The 19,724-nt window shown below is 46.2% G+C and overlaps 1 protein-coding gene across 1 annotated transcript in view; it reads left to right on the top strand.

The window, feature by feature from the left end:
- Positions 1-19,724, top strand: part of FRMD4B (FERM domain containing 4B) — an 87,070-nt gene that overhangs the window by 34,974 nt on the left and 32,372 nt on the right. The window contains exons 6-7 of the mRNA XM_075158647.1: positions 7,426-7,482; positions 8,478-8,500. Of these exons, the coding sequence (XP_075014748.1) occupies positions 7,426-7,482; positions 8,478-8,500 (80 nt within the window). The remainder of the gene's footprint in view (positions 1-7,425; positions 7,483-8,477; positions 8,501-19,724) is intronic.

Here is a 19,724-nt window from a genome sequence, read left to right on the forward strand (position 1 = left end):
AAACCTTTAGTGGTGACAACTTCAATTTAAGAGCTTTGTCTCCTGTCACTGGTTGTAAAAAGCTGGATTTAGATTTATAGCAATCTCTGAAATCTACTGTACAGCTGGAATTTAAAATAGCGAAAGCCTAGCACTTAGTTTGAGGTGAAATGGGTATCGCAGCATTGTGTTTGCACGGGGATAGGGGAGCTTTGTAACATGTTCAGTGTGTTATTGCACAGCCCATGACCATAGCTGGGATACTTTTAAGGAGGTGGGTCAGAACTGGTCACGCACATGTTGGTGATAAATTTGGAAAGATAAATTAGTCTTTTCTTTCAAAACAGCCAAGTTTGAAAAAATAACACCCTACTTGGCTAGCGAAGCACTGTCAAGTTTATTATGCATTAAAACTAACCTCCATATAGCTCTGCAGCCATACGGTTGACTCTTTGCCAGTCCTTAAAATACGTTCTGTAAACTAAAATCTTGGTCAAGTTGGCTGTGTTCCCCTTTCCCTCTCTATATTTGGGTGTCGGGGGGTTATTTATTTAATTTCCCATTTTTTTTTCAAGGACTTGCAAGAATTGCTTTAAAAAAAAAGAAAAAGAGAAAAGTTAAAGGAAATGGAAGTTTTCAGAAGAGTCTGTAACCGTGATAGCTTCATGAACAGCAATGCTTGTGAGCACTTGGCAGCCTGAAGATCAGTGCTTACCAAGAAGAGTTGTTGAAACAGACCCCTGGTGTGAGCATAAAGTCTGGCTGGCTTCCAGCTCATGGAGAGCGAAGTGGTCATATATCAGAGAGCTCTCGAAAGTTTTATAACAGATATTTCCTAATTCTCCCCCGTCTCTAGAGAGAGGGGAGCATTTCCATACAGCCTCGTAACACAGTGTAGTCTGATCCTAGCCAAGGCTATTAAAATACGTCCTGTCCATTGCCTGTATTTGCTGTTCTGCTCCCAAAGATGGCACTTGTAAAGCCCAGGATGAGGATCAGCAGGACCAGTTGGCCTTCTGCACTTCAGGACTGTTATCGTCCATGGCTGCTGGCAACCACCTCCGTGGCCCAAACCCCCCAGCAGCATGTCAGCAGATGAGAAGGATGGAGCATGGTTAAAGTTGTGAACAAAACGTGACAGGAGGAGGAGGAGGCAGGACCCCTATGCTGATGTAAGCTGGCAGATCTCCATAGGGCCCCCCTACTCGTTACCCCAGGAGACCTCACATGGGGCTGTGCTGGTGGCTTGGGGAGGGGCTTGGCCATGGTGTGGGTATAGTCAAGGGACTCAACACAGCACCTTTGAGAGCAGTTGAGGTTGGTCCAAAATTGCCTGCTGTAAAGGGTGATGGTGCTCCCGGGACCTGTTCAGGCTCTTGCCAGGGGAGGTGTAGGTTGCATCCCAGCTGGGCTGATCCATTGCATAGAAGGCTCAGCTGGTCTGTAGCCAGTTTCATACCTTGCATCTCATGACGTAGTCGTCACCTCCTGGATCTAACTACCGGTGTTAATTGTGATGAAGAGTTTTGCACCTTTGATCTCCTGGCCACAGGGTGAAGATGCTGTGACAGCTCAGCCACTTCTGTTGTTGGTGTGTGTTGGGTATCTCACCATGGTGCTGCGGTAGGAAAGCGAAAGGCTGTGATTATATGTTAAGCCTAATGACACTTACTGTATATCCTGGCTTGCAAACAGGGAAGTCTTTATGTCCTTCCCCCATTCTCTGCTTTTACTCTTATATTAATGCAAAAAAACCAGCACTAAATGTGCTCCTGTTGCACCGAACTGCGTAGACAAGTCTCAGAGTAGCTGCTGCTGTCCCTGGAGTTTCACCTAAGTGCTGGCTGAAGCACAAGATGCAAGCAAGGGAAATGGATGAGGGTGGCTGGCAGCAAAAAAAGGGTGTAACAGAGAAACCTGAAGCTTTTGCTCACCACGAGGCACTACCAGCTCTTTTTTTGGCTGGGTTGGCCTAAGCTGCTGAGGTGGGAAGCGGCAGGTCCTGCCAGGAGAGAGCTGTGGTGGCCGCTGCACGTGCACTGAGCTGTGTTTGGTCTCAGGACATGGTCTCTCTCACATGTGGGTAGGAAGGGCTGTGGGGCTTAATGGATGAAATTAGAGATATCATGGACCATGTAAATGCGGTGAAGCAGCTGTGAGGCCTCCTGAGCCATCCAGGCTGCGCTCCCCATGGGGTAAATGCAGCATGAGTGCAAATCTGAAGTGCCCTTCTGAGGAGGGTCAGAAGGACTAACCTTTAATTTGCTCCTATAAGGGCTCGTATTCTGCATCTCCTGCTGGCTTAGAGCTTTGCTTTCCCTCCCTAATGTGCTGGAGGCGGATGCTTGCTTTGCTGTGCTTTTTCTCAGCCTGGCATTTCTGTCTTTGGGAAATTAGTCCCAGTTGAGATGCTCAGCAAAGTTTGGAGTTTCCAGTGCAGGATGGGGATGGGGTGTCTGGTGCATCGCAGGGCATCGTGAACAGCAGGTGACACCACCGGGATTGAGATCTAGGTGTGAATGCCGGTAATCAGGACGGGTGCTCTAAAGTTGGAGGATTATTCGTTTGCTGCCATTGTTTGTCTCCTTGGTGTAATTACCCAGTGCAGCCGCACCGACAGAGCGAGTTGTTGAATTTGCCTGACCTAGTTACTGCTGCGCTGCTCAACTTGTGTCGTGTAACAGGTTGTGGCCAACAACCCCTCCCAGGAGCTCGGGCCGCCTTGCTGCAGCCTCTGCTCCCAAAGAAGCCTTAAATGCTGAAAAGCTGCTAAGCTTTCTGCACTGCAGGGACCTGCCTTTGCATCGTCTGGCTGTCAGGACACATTGCGGGGATACGGGATCCCTTGGGGGAAATCACGGCGGTGCTGGGTAAGGGCACGGGCGCTGGCATGGCTTTCTTCACTTGTGCTGCGTCCACACCCAGCTAATTGCCTCCCTCGGTTTGAACACCTTCTTGTAGGCATTTGGGTCTTTCCTTTCCCTCTGTCTAATTGCAGCCTTCTTTCTCTCAGCTTGTTTTAATCACCTTTCAGTAATCATGGGTAATTATACTCAATATTGTGGCTGTCTTGAGGCTATTCAATCATAGCGTGTGTGTATTTGGGGGCGTCTTTGGTTAATATAAATTTTTTAAGGGGTTGGTTTGAGGGAAGAGGTTTGTTAGCATCTCAGTTCTCAAATCTCCATGTGAAATGTTTTTGCTGTCAGTCTTTAACCTCTGGAGGTTGTGTGTGCTTTGAAGAAACCGTATCAGTTTTCATTTCTTGTTCTGGGTCTGAAGAGTTAAACATGACAGTTCCTGTGTTGCTTATTTTTTGTAATCTGCTTTAATCTGTGTTTACAGTCTAAAGATTTGCTTAGCACAGTCAATGCTCATCTGACTGTCTTCATTCTTGATCTGTGTTTTCATCAGGATTTCAGACTTGTACCTCTGTGACAGTAAATTCTAGTGTTGTTGCTGTGTCTAATGATGGTTCACTGCTCTATTCATGACCAAGCCTTGTGATTTTTATCACATTGGTAAGTCTATGTCTGTGCAGCAAAAGACTTGAGCCTCCTATCTGAATCGGGGGCTAAATTCTGCCCATGGGCACTGAAGGCAGGAGTTGGTCTTTACTAGCTGCTGAGATAGTGACCTATTCCTGCTCTACAGCAATTGCCGCCCGGTTTGGACATCTGCTACAACCTTTTATTATTCTGATGTTTGTCAGTATGACAAAAGCCACCACCTGAATCCGCTGGACCAAATGCAGTGTTTAGATAAGCCTGTGGCCTTTTGGAGAGCCGCACGAGGGGCTGAATCGGTCTCGCTGGTTAAAATGATTGGTCCCTGTGCAAACTCTAATTGAAAAATACCAGTTTCATACTCTCCCTGGAGCTGCACCCGCTAGTCTGTTTAAACTTATTTACATCTCAAATGTAGGAGATTCAGATTCCATTATCTGAATTACATCCATCTACTTAACCTCGCGCTAGTGACCTTGTTCTCACTTGGGGATAAATCTAGGAAAACCTTCCATCTTCATCTTCAACACGCGGCCGTGAGAGCACTCGCTGCCCTGGCTCCCAGGGCCCCCGCCTGCTCGCTGAGGTCTCTGCTTAAATCACCCTGGCAATTGCAGGCACTGAAAATGAATCTTCTTACAGACATTTTTCCCCATCTATTTTTGAAATCTGACCTTGCTGTTAAAGCGATGCTAAAACAGTGACCCCCGTCCGCCAGCCTCGGGGACAGAAGGATGGTTCAAAATATTGCCTGAGTGAGTGGGAAGAGTCGCGGTCCTGCACTCCTGAGTGACAGGTATCGCTAGATGGGTTTCTGTCAATCCAAGGTCTGTCCAAACTCCTTGACAGCCCAGGGCTGGATTACATTATAGCAATGGCCAGTTGGGGAACCAGATGGCAAATAATGTTATATTATGATGGAAAATAATTCTAGGCTCAGAGGGAACTCTCCAAGAGACTGTCACTTGTATAGCATTCGTCTGTTAGATAAAGGCTGAGCTGGGCTTTGGGATCCCTTGTTTCAAATCCTCGCTCTGCTACTTAGCTACTGCTGACCTCAGGGCAGTCCCTTTGCCTCCCTGTGTCTCTTTTCTTCTTTGATTTTTAGCCCCTTTAAAGGGTAGGGGTTCTCCTGATTTCTCTTTGGGTGGTGGTTTTTTTTTTTTTGGTGCGGAACCTCCCTCAGAGTGGCCCCAATCTCCTGCCACTGTTATTGTATGGTGATATGTGATAATTAAGGCTGGTCCACCCTGTTCCAAGGTTTGCAGCAGCTGGAGAGCTGTGGTGGCAGCCCTGCACCTGGGGTGTCCTGTTCGTCCCCTTTGCTCTGGTCAAGACACCTTCAGTGTCTTGTTTGAGGGAGGTCAGGTTAGGGGGAGACCTTCTTACCTCTTCGCTCCTCAACACAGCTTCTGAGCAAACGTGTTTGAAACTGAGGACATTGGCACAGCAAAACCCTCGTCATGAAAGCAAAGACTGAAACTTCATCACCTGAAGAAGGCAGTCCCCCTTCAGCCTGTTTGGTCTCCTAAAACCCTAAATGGTTTGTGGGATCACTTTTTACATTTGTGGCAATGCCGTAGCAGCCTAGTAAAGTGACCAGAGTTTCTTAACGCTTGTATTTAGGACCAAGTAAATAAACACAGAAAAGCAGCCTCGTAATTACTGTTGCTAATTAGTTAATGATTGTGAGGTGCTTTGAAGATGAAAAGTGAAGAGGTGCTTGGTTATTAAGTCCCAAACACCCCTGTAATGCCAGCAGCAGCTATTGCTATGGGTCAGCAGAGACTCACTGCTGCAGTAGCTCACCGAGTGTTCTTGGAGCCAGCAACAAAGAGAAGAGGGCCTTTGATCTGAGAATTGCATTTGGGTAGTTAAATCTCCCTGAGTTTCTTGTACGCTTAAGAGGTGATGAGCTGCATGTAGCTGATTCCGCCTTGGGGCAGGGAGATGGTCTTGCTGATGAGCTTTTAAGGTCCCTTCTGGCCCTGTTTTCCCTGATTTTGTGGTCCAGGGGCAGTTTTGCTGAACTAGAGCCCGTTTTTCCTGCTGAGCAGAGGTTCCCTGCGATGGCATTTTCTCATGTCTGGGTTCCCTGCCTGCCGGTGCAGCGGAGCGCGGTGCTGGGATGACCTGATCTCTCGTAATCCTCCCACTGCCGCAGTTGGCCTCAGAGGCTGTTTGAGCAAATGCAATTTAAGCTAAAAAAAGGCAGCTTGGATGTGCATGACAAAGACTAACCAGATACAGACCTGGAAGTAACAAACTGCCTTAAAATTGCACCTATGTGAAGAGTTTCTGGGCTGCAATCCTTGCCTTTTCTCTTAAGCATAAGCATGAAAGAGATCTGAAGGAAGGATGAACTTGAAGCTATTTTTTTTTTTCCTCCTAATTTGTGATGCGCCCCTCCTCTTCTAATAAAATATGTCTGGGAATGCTTTGGAGGCTACTTCTGCATAGCTGTTGCCACACCTGTTGGGAAGGGGAAATTCCTCTTGGTCTGCTGTTGTGGAGCAGCCTGGGGGAGCGCTGCTGCTGGAATGTTTTATTGACAAAGCTGGCAAAAAAACTTCCTTTCCATGAAAATTGAATTATTTGTTTGTTCGCTTTTGAATTTAGTCTCTGTGGGCCAGACCTGCAGCTGTGGTAAATTAGTCAGCTCCAGATGTGCTCTATATATTTCAAGATGTCATTTCCCTGTATCTGTATGTAATTCTGTAGATCTTCCTGCTACCCTGGTTTTGGCACTATTTCAGCTTTCGGTCTGCTTTGTCCCCTCATTCAGCCAACAGATCCTGGGGACAGAGGATGTGTTGGGATCTCAGTGGCAGGAGACAGGCATCGTGTCCACTACCTTCACTTGCAGAAGGTCAATAAGGAAACAAAAAAAACAACCCCCTGTGTTCTTGGGGTTGTTCATGGGCTCAGTGTTGTCCTTTATACACAGTTTGCAGGGCACAGTAGGTGTAAGGGGTAGCTTTGATAACCGGAGTCCAACTGTATCTCCTTTACTCTTCTAGTGTTACTGCTGGTCCCAGTATAGAACCAAGACAAGGGTTTTTGCTTGTAAGAAACTAACTTTGAAAGATTGCATTTAAGCTTGCAAACAGGAAAAAGAGGATCCTTGTATAGTTTTGATGTTTTGGCATTTATCAGCTGCACGCCTCTGAAGTCACTGAGTGCATAGTGCTGTCAGGAGTGGGGTCAAGACACAGGAGATTCCCAGCGTGGGGATCTATGCAGTTTTTCTGAACATTGCACTACAACTCCAGCGTACTTGCAAGAACTGGAGGCTGTAAGATCCAGACTGTGTGGGGCAAAGGAAACTTAGTTAGCTATCCTTCTGATTAGTAAGTATTACTTATCTAGCATCAGGGGTGTGCGTACCACTATCACAACAAAGAACTGCGGTCCCTGCCCTGAGGAGGTGGCATGTTTCAAGCCATAAAAATACCTCTCGTTCAACCCTGCCTCCCTGCTTCACGGCAAGTTTTTTCCGTGTGTTTTCGCAGTGTTGCGGGATCAGGTCCCTGACGAGGCGTGCAGAGTCAGATGCAATAACGCAAAGCAGCGTCCCGTAAAATGCAATAAAAGATTTGTAAAGAAAACATGCGAGGGCGAGAGCAGGGTTTGGGGGGAGGAGGAAAGGCGCTGCCACGGGGTGTGTGTGTGTGTGTGTGTACGCGCTCACAAAAGGGGGTCGCAGCCAAGGGGACGCGGGGAGGGGACTCCGGCCCCGCCGCCTCCCGCGGGCGGAACTCGCTTTGCTGGAGCGTCGGTCTGGCACCGAGAGCCGGCACCGAGAGCCGGCACCGAGAGCCGGCACCGAGAGCCGGCACCGAGAGCCGGGCGGAGCGGGTCCCGGCGGAGCGGGTCCCGGCGGCGCTGGCGCTGCGAGGCGGGGCGCGCAGGGTTCACGTTCTGCTCTTTCCCTGCACAGGGGCAGATTGAAGTGGAAAGCGAGACCGTCTTCAAGTTGGCAGCCCTGATTTTGCAGGTAAGCGCCTCTTCCTCCTGCGTTTGGTCGGCTTTTTGATACCGGTGACCTGGACTTGTTTTAGCTCGGCTGCATTCTGCCTGTCTGTTTTTGTCCTCTCTAAAGACAAGACCACTCAGCGTTGTTTATAGTCTCTGCAGCTGGGTGTGGGGGGGAAGCTGAAAAACTGGGGAGTTATTTTTCTCATAGGCAAGTGAGAAATACTTATTTGAGGAATTTTAAAGTGAAAGAGGGAAGGAAAGAGGAAAAACTCATCAAGGGAAGTCATTTATTTGGGCAGGTTTCCATCTAATTTATCACTTATTCTAATTTAAATATGTTCTGGAGATCTGGGAAGAAAAGAGTATAATGCTGTAGCTAAATTTGCTGTATTATGCCTGTGAATCTTTCAGAGCATATGTTTTTGATACTTCTGTTATGTTGAAATATATTATGTCAGTTTTTCTTCTCCTTAATCAAGTTTTGTTGTTCTCAGACTTAAACTCTGGTTGTTTACCGCTTTCTATAAAATCAAATTCTACCTTTAAAACATTGCGGTTTTTTCCCTACTGCGTTCTCAGTGACAAAATGCTACAGGAAAGTTGAAGTGGCTTGATCTGCCTGAACTGTTGTTTTCACCTCGAGTGAGCACAATTCCTCTCAACTGCTGACCTGCTTGTAAAGCCAACCTTTAGCTGGATGTGGTCGGCTGGAGAGAGAATTGTATTTCACTTTTCATGCAGTAAAAGTGATATTTGATTTGCAATGTGAAATTCATCCCCATTTTGGAAGCAGTTTTATTTATGGTATAGGTAGATAATCTAAAGCTGGAAGTGCTGGAAGGGCTAAGTTCTGTTCTTGAATACATGCAGGCAGTCTCCATGCTTTGCACTGAGTGTAACTGGGGTCGGGATCTGGCCACGGAGCTGTGGGAGTGGGGAAGTGAACAATGCTGGGAAAATCGAGGACTTTTGAAGAGATCATGTTTTAATTCTGTCACTGTTTTTCAATTGTAGGAAGCTAAAGGGGACTATTCCAGGTAATAACATTTTCCTTTCTAATACTAGTGTGCTTGATGGATGTGTTTTGCTGTGTTGGCATTGTATTGCAAACAATCAAAAATGGGGGTAAAGTCCAAGTGCGAGCAGTGACTGAAGAAAGTGAAATGCGCTGCTGGGCTGGATAAAATCTGAGTCTGCAGGGTGAGTAATGCCTTTTGTGAGCAGGCTCTGAGTCAAAACGGTTTTTCAGGCCATCCCGCTTTGCTCCCCTCCCCGAACGCGGGTGCCAAAGTGGGATGGGGAGAAAGCTCCCACTCTTTCCTACCAGAAAGCCTGTATTTGCGCTGCGGCTTGGGTCCATCTGGGTGACCTTGCCTGCGACCCTGCCCGTATACAGTGGCAGCACGTGCGGAGAGACGCGGAGCCCGTCAGCTGCCGGCGCCGGAGATCAATGAGCTGCTTTCTTCTGCAGCTGCCCCGCAGGGTCTCCCCCTTCCCGCACTTGACCCGACAGTTGTGTTGTAGCTGGTGTGCGACCCGGTTGCTGGGCTTTAGCTGTCTGAAGCTGCGTCGTCAGACTGGGCTTGTCCTTGGAAATGGCTTTTTACCATGCACTGGCTATGATAACTGGCCTCGGGGGGCTGCGGGGAGGAGGTGGGGTCACACTCGGACCTGTTAGAGCCGAGGAAAAGACCTTCAATTAGAAACAGCTCACTAAGCAAATAGAAATTCAGAAGGTTGGCTTTGGTCACGTTAATATTTTACTACTTGCTGCATTTCCATATGGAAGAGAGGTGTGTTTACGCTTTAGCTACAATGGCTTTCAAGAACCATGCTTTGAAAATGCTCAGGAAAGAGCTATCTGCTCAAATACAGGGAGTGAGTCCTGTCTGACTGCCAGAGCCTGCAGCAGTGACGTACTCCGCTTTTCCTTCAGTGCGCAGTTGTCAAGTAAGTACCAGTGCTGCTGCCCAAGACCCCTTCTTCTCCAAATGCCAGTCCCTTCTCCACTGAAGGATGTGCTCTGTGAAGTCCATCACAACCTTCTCCTTTTTGTTGGTATGCTCTCACGTCTGCAGGGAGGAAAAGATGTCCTTGTGACTAAGATCAACTGGATGGGCTGGCTGGACAGACAATTTCTGTTCCTATTCATGCCGTAGACCTGCTTTGTGACCCGCAGTATATTCCTTATAGCAGCAGCGTGCTGCTTTTTTCTCTGGAAAGACTGCTCATCTTGCCTGATCTTACAGGGACACCCTAAGCTTAACTCAGTTTAGGCACAGATAACCAGAGAACCGCCGTTCACTTGACAAGAAGTAACTTGTTAAGCTGTAGCAACTGGTGGCACGTGCTCTCAATTCTCAAGAAAAGGGGTTAAGGTTAAAAACTACCTTTGTGGTGAAAACCTGCCTTATGTAGTTTGAACTTAACGCTGACTCCTTATCATTTGCCATAAATAGGTTTCTAAGTATTGCTTCATATGCCCAAGAACTGCGTCCGTGGTTATTTTCCATGCCTCTGCGGACACGTTGCAAGGAGTGGATTGCCCGTGGTTACCTTCAAAAGTATTTAAAGCAAATTGGAGGGAAGAATACTGTGCTACAAGACTGATTTCCCAAGTGCAGCTCTTCCCCTAACAGTTGCATGAAAATAGCTGCAGCAATTGTTTCCTCTATTAAACAAAACATATGTTACTCCTCCATAGCAAATGAGCACGGCCAGCTGTCCCAGGCCCAGCGAGCGCACCAGAAGTGAAGGAATTTCATTTTACATATCACAAGTGGTCGTTTGGACCACCGCTGATAAAGCAGTAGCTTAATTACCAGCGTATCTTAACCAAGATACTGTGGGACTGGTCTCCCCTGCCAAACTCGCCCGTGATACAAAGAATACGTCCTTGGAGCGGTGCTGTTTGTGCAGGGTGGATGCCTCCGTTTGCAGTGTCTTGGGTTTGGCATGTTCGATGTTCACTGTCGTTTGGCAATTCCACTTTGAATCACTTTCTGGAATGTGGCTCTTGCACCATTTATGCGTACATGAGAACACACGGGTTAATTTTTTAATATAGGATTAGTGCTGAGTGAACACGGCTAAATACAGGAATTGCCTAAAGTGGTAGAGATTAGCTTTCTGGAAGTGAAAAATGGGCCAGTCCAGACAACGCTGGTAATCTCTGCCCGGCTGATTTTTCACACATTCCAAAGGGACCTTTTCCGTGGGGACATGTCCTGCGATGGGGTCACTGTGCAGCATTCCCGCTGACTTCAGCTGGGAGCAGGCAGATCAGTACCAGCGTCCAAACGCTTCAAACTCCTGTGGCTCTGCAGTAACCCCTTTCCCAATCCGCTGCTCAAATTCTCAGATAACGTCTTGATGGCAGAGAGCAGCAATCTCCCGAGAAACACCCTCCCTTACCCCGTGCTGAGTGGGTGAGCACATTCTTTTGAAATCTGTTTATTTTCAGTGAGCAAACCTGACGTGCGGGCACTTGGAGAAAGTAAAAACTTCTGATTTCTTCACCACAAAGGTCACTCTGGAGGGGCTTTGCAGTCTGGTAGCACTGACTGCGTGAAAGTATCAGGGTCTTTGGGGTTTGGCCCTTGCAGGTGGTTTCCAATAGGACCCCGGGGTCCTGGGCTGGGCTGTTAGGACAAGGGTATGTGCCTTATCGTTCGGAGAGAGGCTTTATGTAAGATAAACCACCCAAGTCCCACTTTGAGAGGACCCTAGCTTTTAAGACATCTTGATAAAACTTAAGTACGTGCTTCAAAATTGCACACGCAGCATATCCATTGCATATGTGCCTGTTCTGGATGGCTCTGGTTTCTCAAAGGCAGTCTAAAATGACTGCGGGCCGCAGGAGGAATGATTAACGAAGATGACAGCGGACCACGATCGGTGTAGCTCACCGCACACCCAGTTCCTTTTCCTGTTTACTGAACTGGTGATCCCAGCCAAGATAATTACCCCCTGTGTGTGATGAAGAGCAGGTCGCAGGGATGCTCGGTGAGCCGTTCCTCCCCTCCTTACGCAGGACAGTGTTGGGGCTGCCACGGGCAGAGCGGTTCCTCCCGGGAGTCCTGCAGCTGGGATGTTCCCAGCAAGTCTGGGATGTTGCAAGTCCGTGGCTCTTGGCCTTCCTGTGCAACAACTGGGCACGTTTTGCTCATGTTCGCTTTTCGTGACTCATCTATGGCTTCCAGTTGACTGCTTCTCTGTTTAAACTGAATTCCTATCAGTTTTTCTCCAGCTTCTGTAACAAGAACCTAAAGCAAAGTATTAGTCATTAATAGTAGTTTTGAAACCCTGTGTTACTTAATTGCACTCCTCCACTCTTATACTTGCAAATGAAACAGAAAAAGCTGCAAGCCTGGTTTTACAAAATCTTGTTTTTTAAACTCTATGCAACGGTTTTAAAAAGAGAATTTGATTCAAGTTGCAGCCTCTGGCATGGTTCAATTTTTTGGGGAAAAAAGTCCACATTCTATTTATTTTAGAAATTTTATTTAAATTTTAAAGAAAGCTAATGTCTTGGCAGGCAAGCAAAATAATAGATCCTACTGGTAATAGTCATTGTGTAAATATGCAACCTATAAAGTCTTGCCTCCTTGGGAAATAAATGATTTAGCTGTTTTTACTTTACAGACTAAGCATCTGCCCTCAAAAATGCTGTGCAATAGTATTAGTTTTCTTTGTAGCTTCATGAAAGAGACAGTTTGTAACTGAGGTGTCCTAAATGCTGTCCTTCTAGCATTAGAAAAACATTTATTAAAATCATATTAGCTGCCAGGACTATATAAGGAAAGTAACTTTTAAAAAAAGTTTATTTTCTGACTGATAATCTTGGATCATATCTTCCTCAGTAACTTTCCAGGACTGAACCCAGCCATGCTCCCTGAAATTTAATTAAATTGCTGGAGGGGGGGCTTCCACTTTCTTTAAATAGCTGACGCATTCGATTTTGATTCTGGCCTGTGGGCTGCAAAGATAACTCCCGACTGGTATAACATAACACAGACAAAATAATGAATTCCTGATAGCTGACATATATGAGGCACCAGGGTTTATCATTACAGGGGTGATAAATGCAGTTTGCAAAAGGAAAAAAGGTTTGGGTGAGAGATATCCCTGCAAACTGTGGCTATGGAGTAATTGGTTCAGAAACTCCCGAATTTACAAACTTTACTGGAAAAAAAAAATAATTGCTTGGTCTAGGTGCAGAAAACTGCTATTAACAACTGCTATTAACTCCTAATTAAGAGTGAGTGCTCACTATTAGATTTTTGGGTAACATTTGCTTGGGAAGATGACTATTTTGCCAGACAAATTGGAAAATCTCTTGGTAGAAAAGAATGTGGAAACAATAATGTGGGCAGTGCTAGAAAATAGCTGCTTAGAAGAAGTTAGTAATTGTCTGATAGCAAAGCACCTGTTCACTGTGCTGCTTACCCCATGATTAAGGTAGCTTCAGAAATGGGACACACCTGAGATTTGTTGGAAGCAGCTTGTCCAGCCTGTTTTTGGAAATCTCACCAGGTTCATATGACCAAAACTCCAGGTGTGGGATCAGAGCAGAAACGCAAATTTGGACCAAATCTCCCAGTTTTTGCTACTCACCTCTCTGGTTTGCATCCTGGAGAGGTGTCAGAGGGCTCAAGGTGGATCCATGTGGCATGGATGGAGCCCATCTCATAGGTGCCAGCCACTAATGGGTGTTCAGGCTGTGCGGCCAGGCTAGAGCTGGCCTAAAGAAAGCCCTGAAATGGGTACAGTGTGGGTACAGCACAAACCCTTTTGCTCCACAGACCTGTTCCTCTTGGGCTGTTGGGGAAGGAGACCTGTTGTGAACCGTTCACTGGAAGCTCTTTTCCAGGGCCATTGGGATTGGGGGTGGGTTACAAGGGGACATCCGTGCTGGTCTCATGCGGAGGCCAAGGACCTGAGCACAGTCTGGATGCCTCTTTCAGCCCCTGAGGATTTCCTTCCACGTGTATCAGTGGGTGATACAAAAGAAGTGGTGGGTCACCATAGGATTCATTCTCCGGGCATGCATCTGGTGCCTGTCATAGGCAGCACTGTGGTTTAGTTTTTGTTTTTCTTTTCCATGCAAGTGCACTTTTTAAATGCCCATGCACTGATATTTGCAGAGGCTTTTTCTAGCGTGACCCACTGCTCCCCCTGAGCTGCGTCTGCCTTGCTGTAAATCAGTGCTCAGCACTGGCGCTGCGGTTGTGCTCCTTGTGCTCCACGGCTGCTTGTTTGCCAAGTGAGTCGTGTATTTTGCCTTTCAGCTGCGACTCTGCACACTTTTTCTTTAAATACCTTGCTAGGCACTTGCTCGTGAACCATTAACTCTGTCTCAGTCAAACTCTGTTGTGTGCTTTCCTGAGCTCACGCTTTTGCAATAAAGAACTAATTTGAAACAAGATGAGCAAAGTTTTATTAACTTAGAACCTATTTGCTGAGGGGTTTGATTATTTATTTCGCTTTATTTGGGAACATCTAATGAACCAAAGTAGTAAATAAGCAAGTTTAGGGAAAGTCGTGTTTGATATATATTTCATACAATGATAATGATTCCCCTACTTGACAGGTATCAGATACTCACTTTCCCAAAGAGCTCTCTGCTTAATTGAATTTTATACCCTCTTCAAAGAAAGCTGGTCGAAAACTGCAGTGATTTTTCTCTAGCAGTGTGCAAGTCTCACTTTTCTTGATGAGTCGCTGCAGTTGGTTTTTGGGGTTATACACCCCAGCGTACCATGAGGAACGGGTAGCTGAGAGAAGGCAGCGTGCGGAGGGGAGCCGGGTAGGGAGCCCCTGAACTCCATCTCCCGGAGCACTTAGGCAGCAGTTCTGAGATGAAAATGTTGTTCTCTCCTGATGTTTTATTTTTCAATAAAAAGTGGAAATTCACTGTGTAAAGCAATGCAATTACAAAAAAAAAAAAACGTAGTTAAGACCCCAATTTTCTGCTAGACTTTTAACAGCAAGAGGTTTTTTCTGCTGGTGCTACTTGTAGATTCATACAGTTCAGGGCAGACCAAAGCATATGTAGTCTCTGCAGTGATGTCGTTTTAATGGTTTTTTACAATTTCCTATTTTAAAGCAGTTCTGTAAGGCCTCTCAAGGAATTCGTATAGTATGCTTATTATGCAGCAGATGAATTAGGCTGAATTAGATGGAAGCACTGTGGGTGAAATGAGCAAAAAGGATTAGATGAAGAGGAAAAAAAAAAGATGTTTTCAGTAATTTAATAATCTGATCTCATGGGATTTACTACTTGTTTATGGCAGTGTAATTTTTAATATTTACACATAATTATGGCAGTTTGGTAAGGAACACGTGTGTTTAGATTTCATATGCATGATGTTCGTAGAGTTTTCTGAGGGCTGGCAAAGGGGTGGTTGTGTTTTGTCCTCTTTAATTGTTCCTCCACAGTCCTTTCTTTTCTTTGTTTTTCTTTTCCTTTAAGGCAATTTTAACTCAGAGAGGCAGTGCTATAGTGGGTACAACCCAGCCACCTAGGGAGGGCTTTTGTGTGTGCTCTGTATCCAAAGCAGATGAGAGACAAGACAATCATGGTGCCAGAAAATTCATCATCCCCCCCAAGTTGTCTCCTATGCAGGGGATGAATCGGAGACATTGCTGTCGTAGCTGTTAGGCTTGGAGTAGCATCATGGCATAGCCTTAGGTAAAAGATGCTCTCCTGCTTGTCCCTAGAGATTCCCTCAAGTACAGGTTTAGCATTAAAACACATTGCCTTTTCCTGTTGTAAAATTGAATTTTATGGCTTTTGTGTTATAATGTATTCACCACCCTTCTGTTGAATATCTGAAAATTATCGGGTCTACAGAGAGTTTCTCCAGTATTGCACCACTAGCTGTGAGCAGGAGTTTGGGCTCTGGTCTGACTCTGAACAAAGTCCTTGCTTTAAAAAAGCAAAAATAAATCTCTCTTGCTTTTCCTTCCCGTGGTGGTTGGGTTCTATCATGTGCAGTGTATTCTGTGCTTTGAGGAAATGGAACGACAGCTTTTCAGCCTCAGCTTTTTTGCTTTTGCAGATTTGTCGGGTCTTTACCGTTATTTGGATACTTTATTTTTCTTGTGGTTCCATGTATCTCTGTATCAGCACATAGGGCTGTGATAACAAGCTTTAAACTTTGCTGCTGTACTCAGACATGCTAAAAACCCACAACTAATATGGCTAAGCTGACTTTTGTGTGAACAGGAAGAAAGCGTGAATGTTAGAAATAACAGTCTGTTGTTGCGAGGAAGGGTTTGGGATCCTTCAAGCGTTGTATCAACTGTGAATAGTCATCTTTTGCTCTGCGGTAAATCCCCAGGTAAAGCAGAGCGGTTCTGCTTCCCGTCTGGTCTGATAGAGGAGCACTGCGAACGCGTGCTGTCGGTGTGGCTGAGCAGCTCTGTAACATGGATGTACTGTACCAGATCCCTGGGACTGTGAGCCATCACCAATAGTAGGTGTGGTGTTCAAGGACCAAAGGGTTTTATCTTAATAATATTCATATTTCACATCAAGAGCTGTAAAAGAAGACCTGAGAATTTAGGGCATGTTCAGGTTGCAGATGTTCTCTAGCCATGGAGAACTGCTTCCTCGGCATCCCGTTCCTCATCTGCAAAGTGGAAATACGAACGGTGCCTCATCTGCCAAGGTGGCTGTGGGCGCAGCTCATGTTCTCATTTGTCTGGTCCCCATGTCCACAGTTAGAGAGGTGCATGCATATAGCTGAGATGAAAAATGTTGCTTTTTCCTTGGTGCTCTTGGTCCATCTTCTAAAAGCCAACAAGTAGGGTCACCAAACCCCTGTGAGATCAGTAGGTGCTGCCGCTGCTCTTTGTGAGAGTCAGGTAGGGCTCAGGAAGCAGAGAAATTAGCCGAAAGGAGCAGGGCTAGAGCTGGAGGTCAGGCACGGGGGTCCAAGGCTGTGGTCCAGCCGGTGCTAAATGTGGGGAAGGATTGCCCAGCCCCAGCTGCACTTTGGTGCAGGTCCCCCTCGAGCTGTGAAACTAAAGCTGTTGTTGCAGCACAGCGTGGGAATCCACAGCGTGGCCGCAGCATAGATGTACAACAAGCCTGGTGTTGAAAAAGCCATCTGCACTGCTTATCATGTTCCTTTTCACGTACTGAGTTTGGAAGGCTCTTAGAAATGCTCCTTCAAATACCTTTCTGAGCAGGCGGTTCCTATCTAGTATTCAAGTGGCAGACTTTGCAGCCCTGCCCCAGGCAAAGCTCCCTGCTGGCTCAGGGGTTAAGGTTGGGTTCTGGCTGTCCTGTGCCGATGGGAGCCCCTTGTTCATGGCCTTTCCGGATCCCTGGTCTTCCTTCAACAGAAAAATAACTTTCTTGAGTGTGCCAGCAGACCATAAACTGAAAGGTTGGGAAATAATGGGAAGCGTCTGGCATTTGTCACAGAAGAGGATTTGCCAGAGAGCACATTTCAAAATCCTGCTGCCAAGATCCTGCTGCTCTGACATACTCGAAAGCTGCTAAATCCATCGGCTCTCCCCGTACCTTCCCTGCTCCGTCTTCCTTCCCCCCCTTTTTTTCTCTTGCACTTTTAACCCTGCTCGTTTTTTTCCCCTCCGTTGCCTTGCTGCTTCCTCCTCACACCTGTGGTACGTCGAAAGGCAGACCAACCTCCATGGGAGCACGAGGTTGCCATGCTCTGCCCTTCCATTTATTTTAAAACAAAACAAAAGCCTACAGTGAGGGCACCTGTCGCTGAAGCAGTGCAGCTGCAATGTGATGGTCCGTGTTGCCAGCTCTCATCTGTGACCATAGGGAACAGGAGCACCTTGGAGACCTTGGTGATACTACCCTAAGTCTGGGCGCTTTAGGACCAGGCTGGGGTCTGGGCAGCAACATGGGATGTTCTTGTACTGTTATAGCATTGCTTGTAATTGCACAGCAAAGGAATTCAGTGGTTATTCTCAAGAAATAGGACCATAACTAACACCATCCGTAACCTGACCAGCCCTCTGAAAACTTAGATTGTCAAGCTTTCAAGTATCTAGTCTAGTTGTGTGCTGTTTCTATGTATTTATTTTGCTAGCTCTAAATATCTTGAACAGAATAAGAAGAAAAATCCTAACAAAGTTTTTGAAGCATCTTCACAATGCAGGGTAATATTGTATCGTCCTTTAGCTGTGAAGCTCCACTTTTCCTTGTATCTCACATGCGATTCTCAGAAGTGTGTGCTGATTTTTAGGTGTCCGTGAAATAACTTTTAGGTTAACTTGAGAGGTTGGTTGATATTTTCTAAAAACACGGCCACTCTAAATTCTACCTGTGGTGTGCCTAAAATTCATTTCAAGAATTAACCAAATATAAAACAGTGACATTCAGAAAGACCCAGGAGTTGACTTATTCTAATGATCACTTAGCAACACAAGAGTAAGTATTTATGCAAGGTCAAGAGGCTTCGAGAATAGAGGAAAAACACTATACAATGCACTTTCCACAGTGATAAATTCCTACCTTATGAAGTGTTATCAACACGATTCAGCAGAGGCAGGCACACCTGCCATCGCTTTAGTCAGTTAAAAGTTGTCTGAAGTCCTATGCTTGTCAAGTTGTTAATATTTACAAAGACGATGTGGGCTGATAAGCTTTTATATTGTAGTCCAGTATATTGCTTTTGCTGCTCTGGGTGTGTCTATTGCTCTTCATGTTTTATGCTAATCTCATTAACCACATCTTAGTACATCTAAGCTCTTACCTGCGTTAGCAACAGGCATAAGCTGTTTTTGTCAGTGGGTGCAGGGAAAAGCCTGGGCAGCCATTGACAAATGGTCCCAATTAGCACAGTTCTGTAAACCTTTGCCTAACAGGGAGTGTTGTATCACTTGATTATAAGCTGTGAAGATGCACCTTCTGGGAGCATAAATACGTAAGTCTTTTTTAATTTTCAGTAATGTGCTTTAGGCAGACTATTCTGTCATGATAGTCTGGCTTGGATCCTTCCCAGATTTCTGGTGGGGTTTTAGCAAGATGCCCAAAATTTCACTGTAACACCAGCAGGTTGTAGGAAGCACGTGGGATTGGTTTGCTGCTAGATATAGTAGTTTGAATGTGGGAACTCCTATTCATAGTACGGTACGTGGTTAAATATTGCTATTGGTTATTTTAGAGACAAACTGCCCTTCCATCTGCGTAGAGCTGGCACTGATGAGCAGGGCGTGCTGCTGGGGACAGCATCTTGCCCAACGTTAGTTCATGTTGGACAGAAAATTAAATATGGACAGTGCCAAGAATGCAAGCTGAGGTTCGGCGTGAGGAGGGTCTGATGTAGATTTTCATTTACATTGCCCAGATCAACTCAAGTTCTGCTCGATATCTGTCAGACAGAAAACTCCGATTTAGAGGGTGGAATAGGAAGGAAAGGGTCCGTCTTCTGGTTTTCTTTAATTCTCCATAGTGGAAAAATACTTGAGACGAGAGTTTCCTATATTCTCCTCCTGGGGAATAAACAAACCTTTTGCCAAAAAATGTTCAGTCCCGTTGACTCTGGGCGGTTTAAGTTTATGTATTGAAATTATGCCAAGAACCACCAGTCAAGAAGCCCCCTCCGTAGCAGAGGTCAGATTAAATGCAAGTGGGCCTCTCCGTCCCGACAGCCGAGTCCTCCTCCTGCCCTGATGAGAACAGACCGTGGACACGCCAGATACAACACTGGTGTGTTTGGCTGGTAGATAGCGTAGACGGTTGGACATCTGGAGCCAGGGCTGTCTGCCCTGTGATTTCTGTATCGCCTTGTGATCATTGTGAAACCAAGCAGGAACAGGTAATAATTCAAACTGTCGCTCCCGCTATCTGGAGTTGTCACCTCTGGGGAACGGCTGGGTCTCGGAGGGCTTGGGAAAGTGATCCTGAAGGTCAAGGGGAGACGTGCTTGGGCTCCTCGGTGCAGATGAAGTGATAATGAACTCTGTGGAAGGAGGGGGAGGACCATTTGAGGCTTTTATTATCCCTGAAGCCGTGAATCATCCCAAATGCTAATCCTCGGGCACACAGTCAGCAGATCTGGGCTGCCGCGTGCCAGCCTGCGCTGTCTGAAGGCATCCAGCGTGCAAGGAGCTGTGCCCTGTTTCTCCCAGGTCTTTTACATTTTTCTAGGATTGTTTCATGCTTTACCTTACAATTACGCAGGAAAAAATAAAATCATGTGGCTTGTCAGAGACTTTCAGGCCTTGTAAGTCCATTTTGATGGACTCCCTCCAGCTGCAGATGGACAGGCC

The sequence above is a fragment of the Calonectris borealis genome, chromosome 10 (genome assembly GCF_964195595.1).
Source record: "Calonectris borealis chromosome 10, bCalBor7.hap1.2, whole genome shotgun sequence".
Classification (NCBI taxonomy): Eukaryota; Metazoa; Chordata; class Aves; order Procellariiformes; family Procellariidae; genus Calonectris; species Calonectris borealis.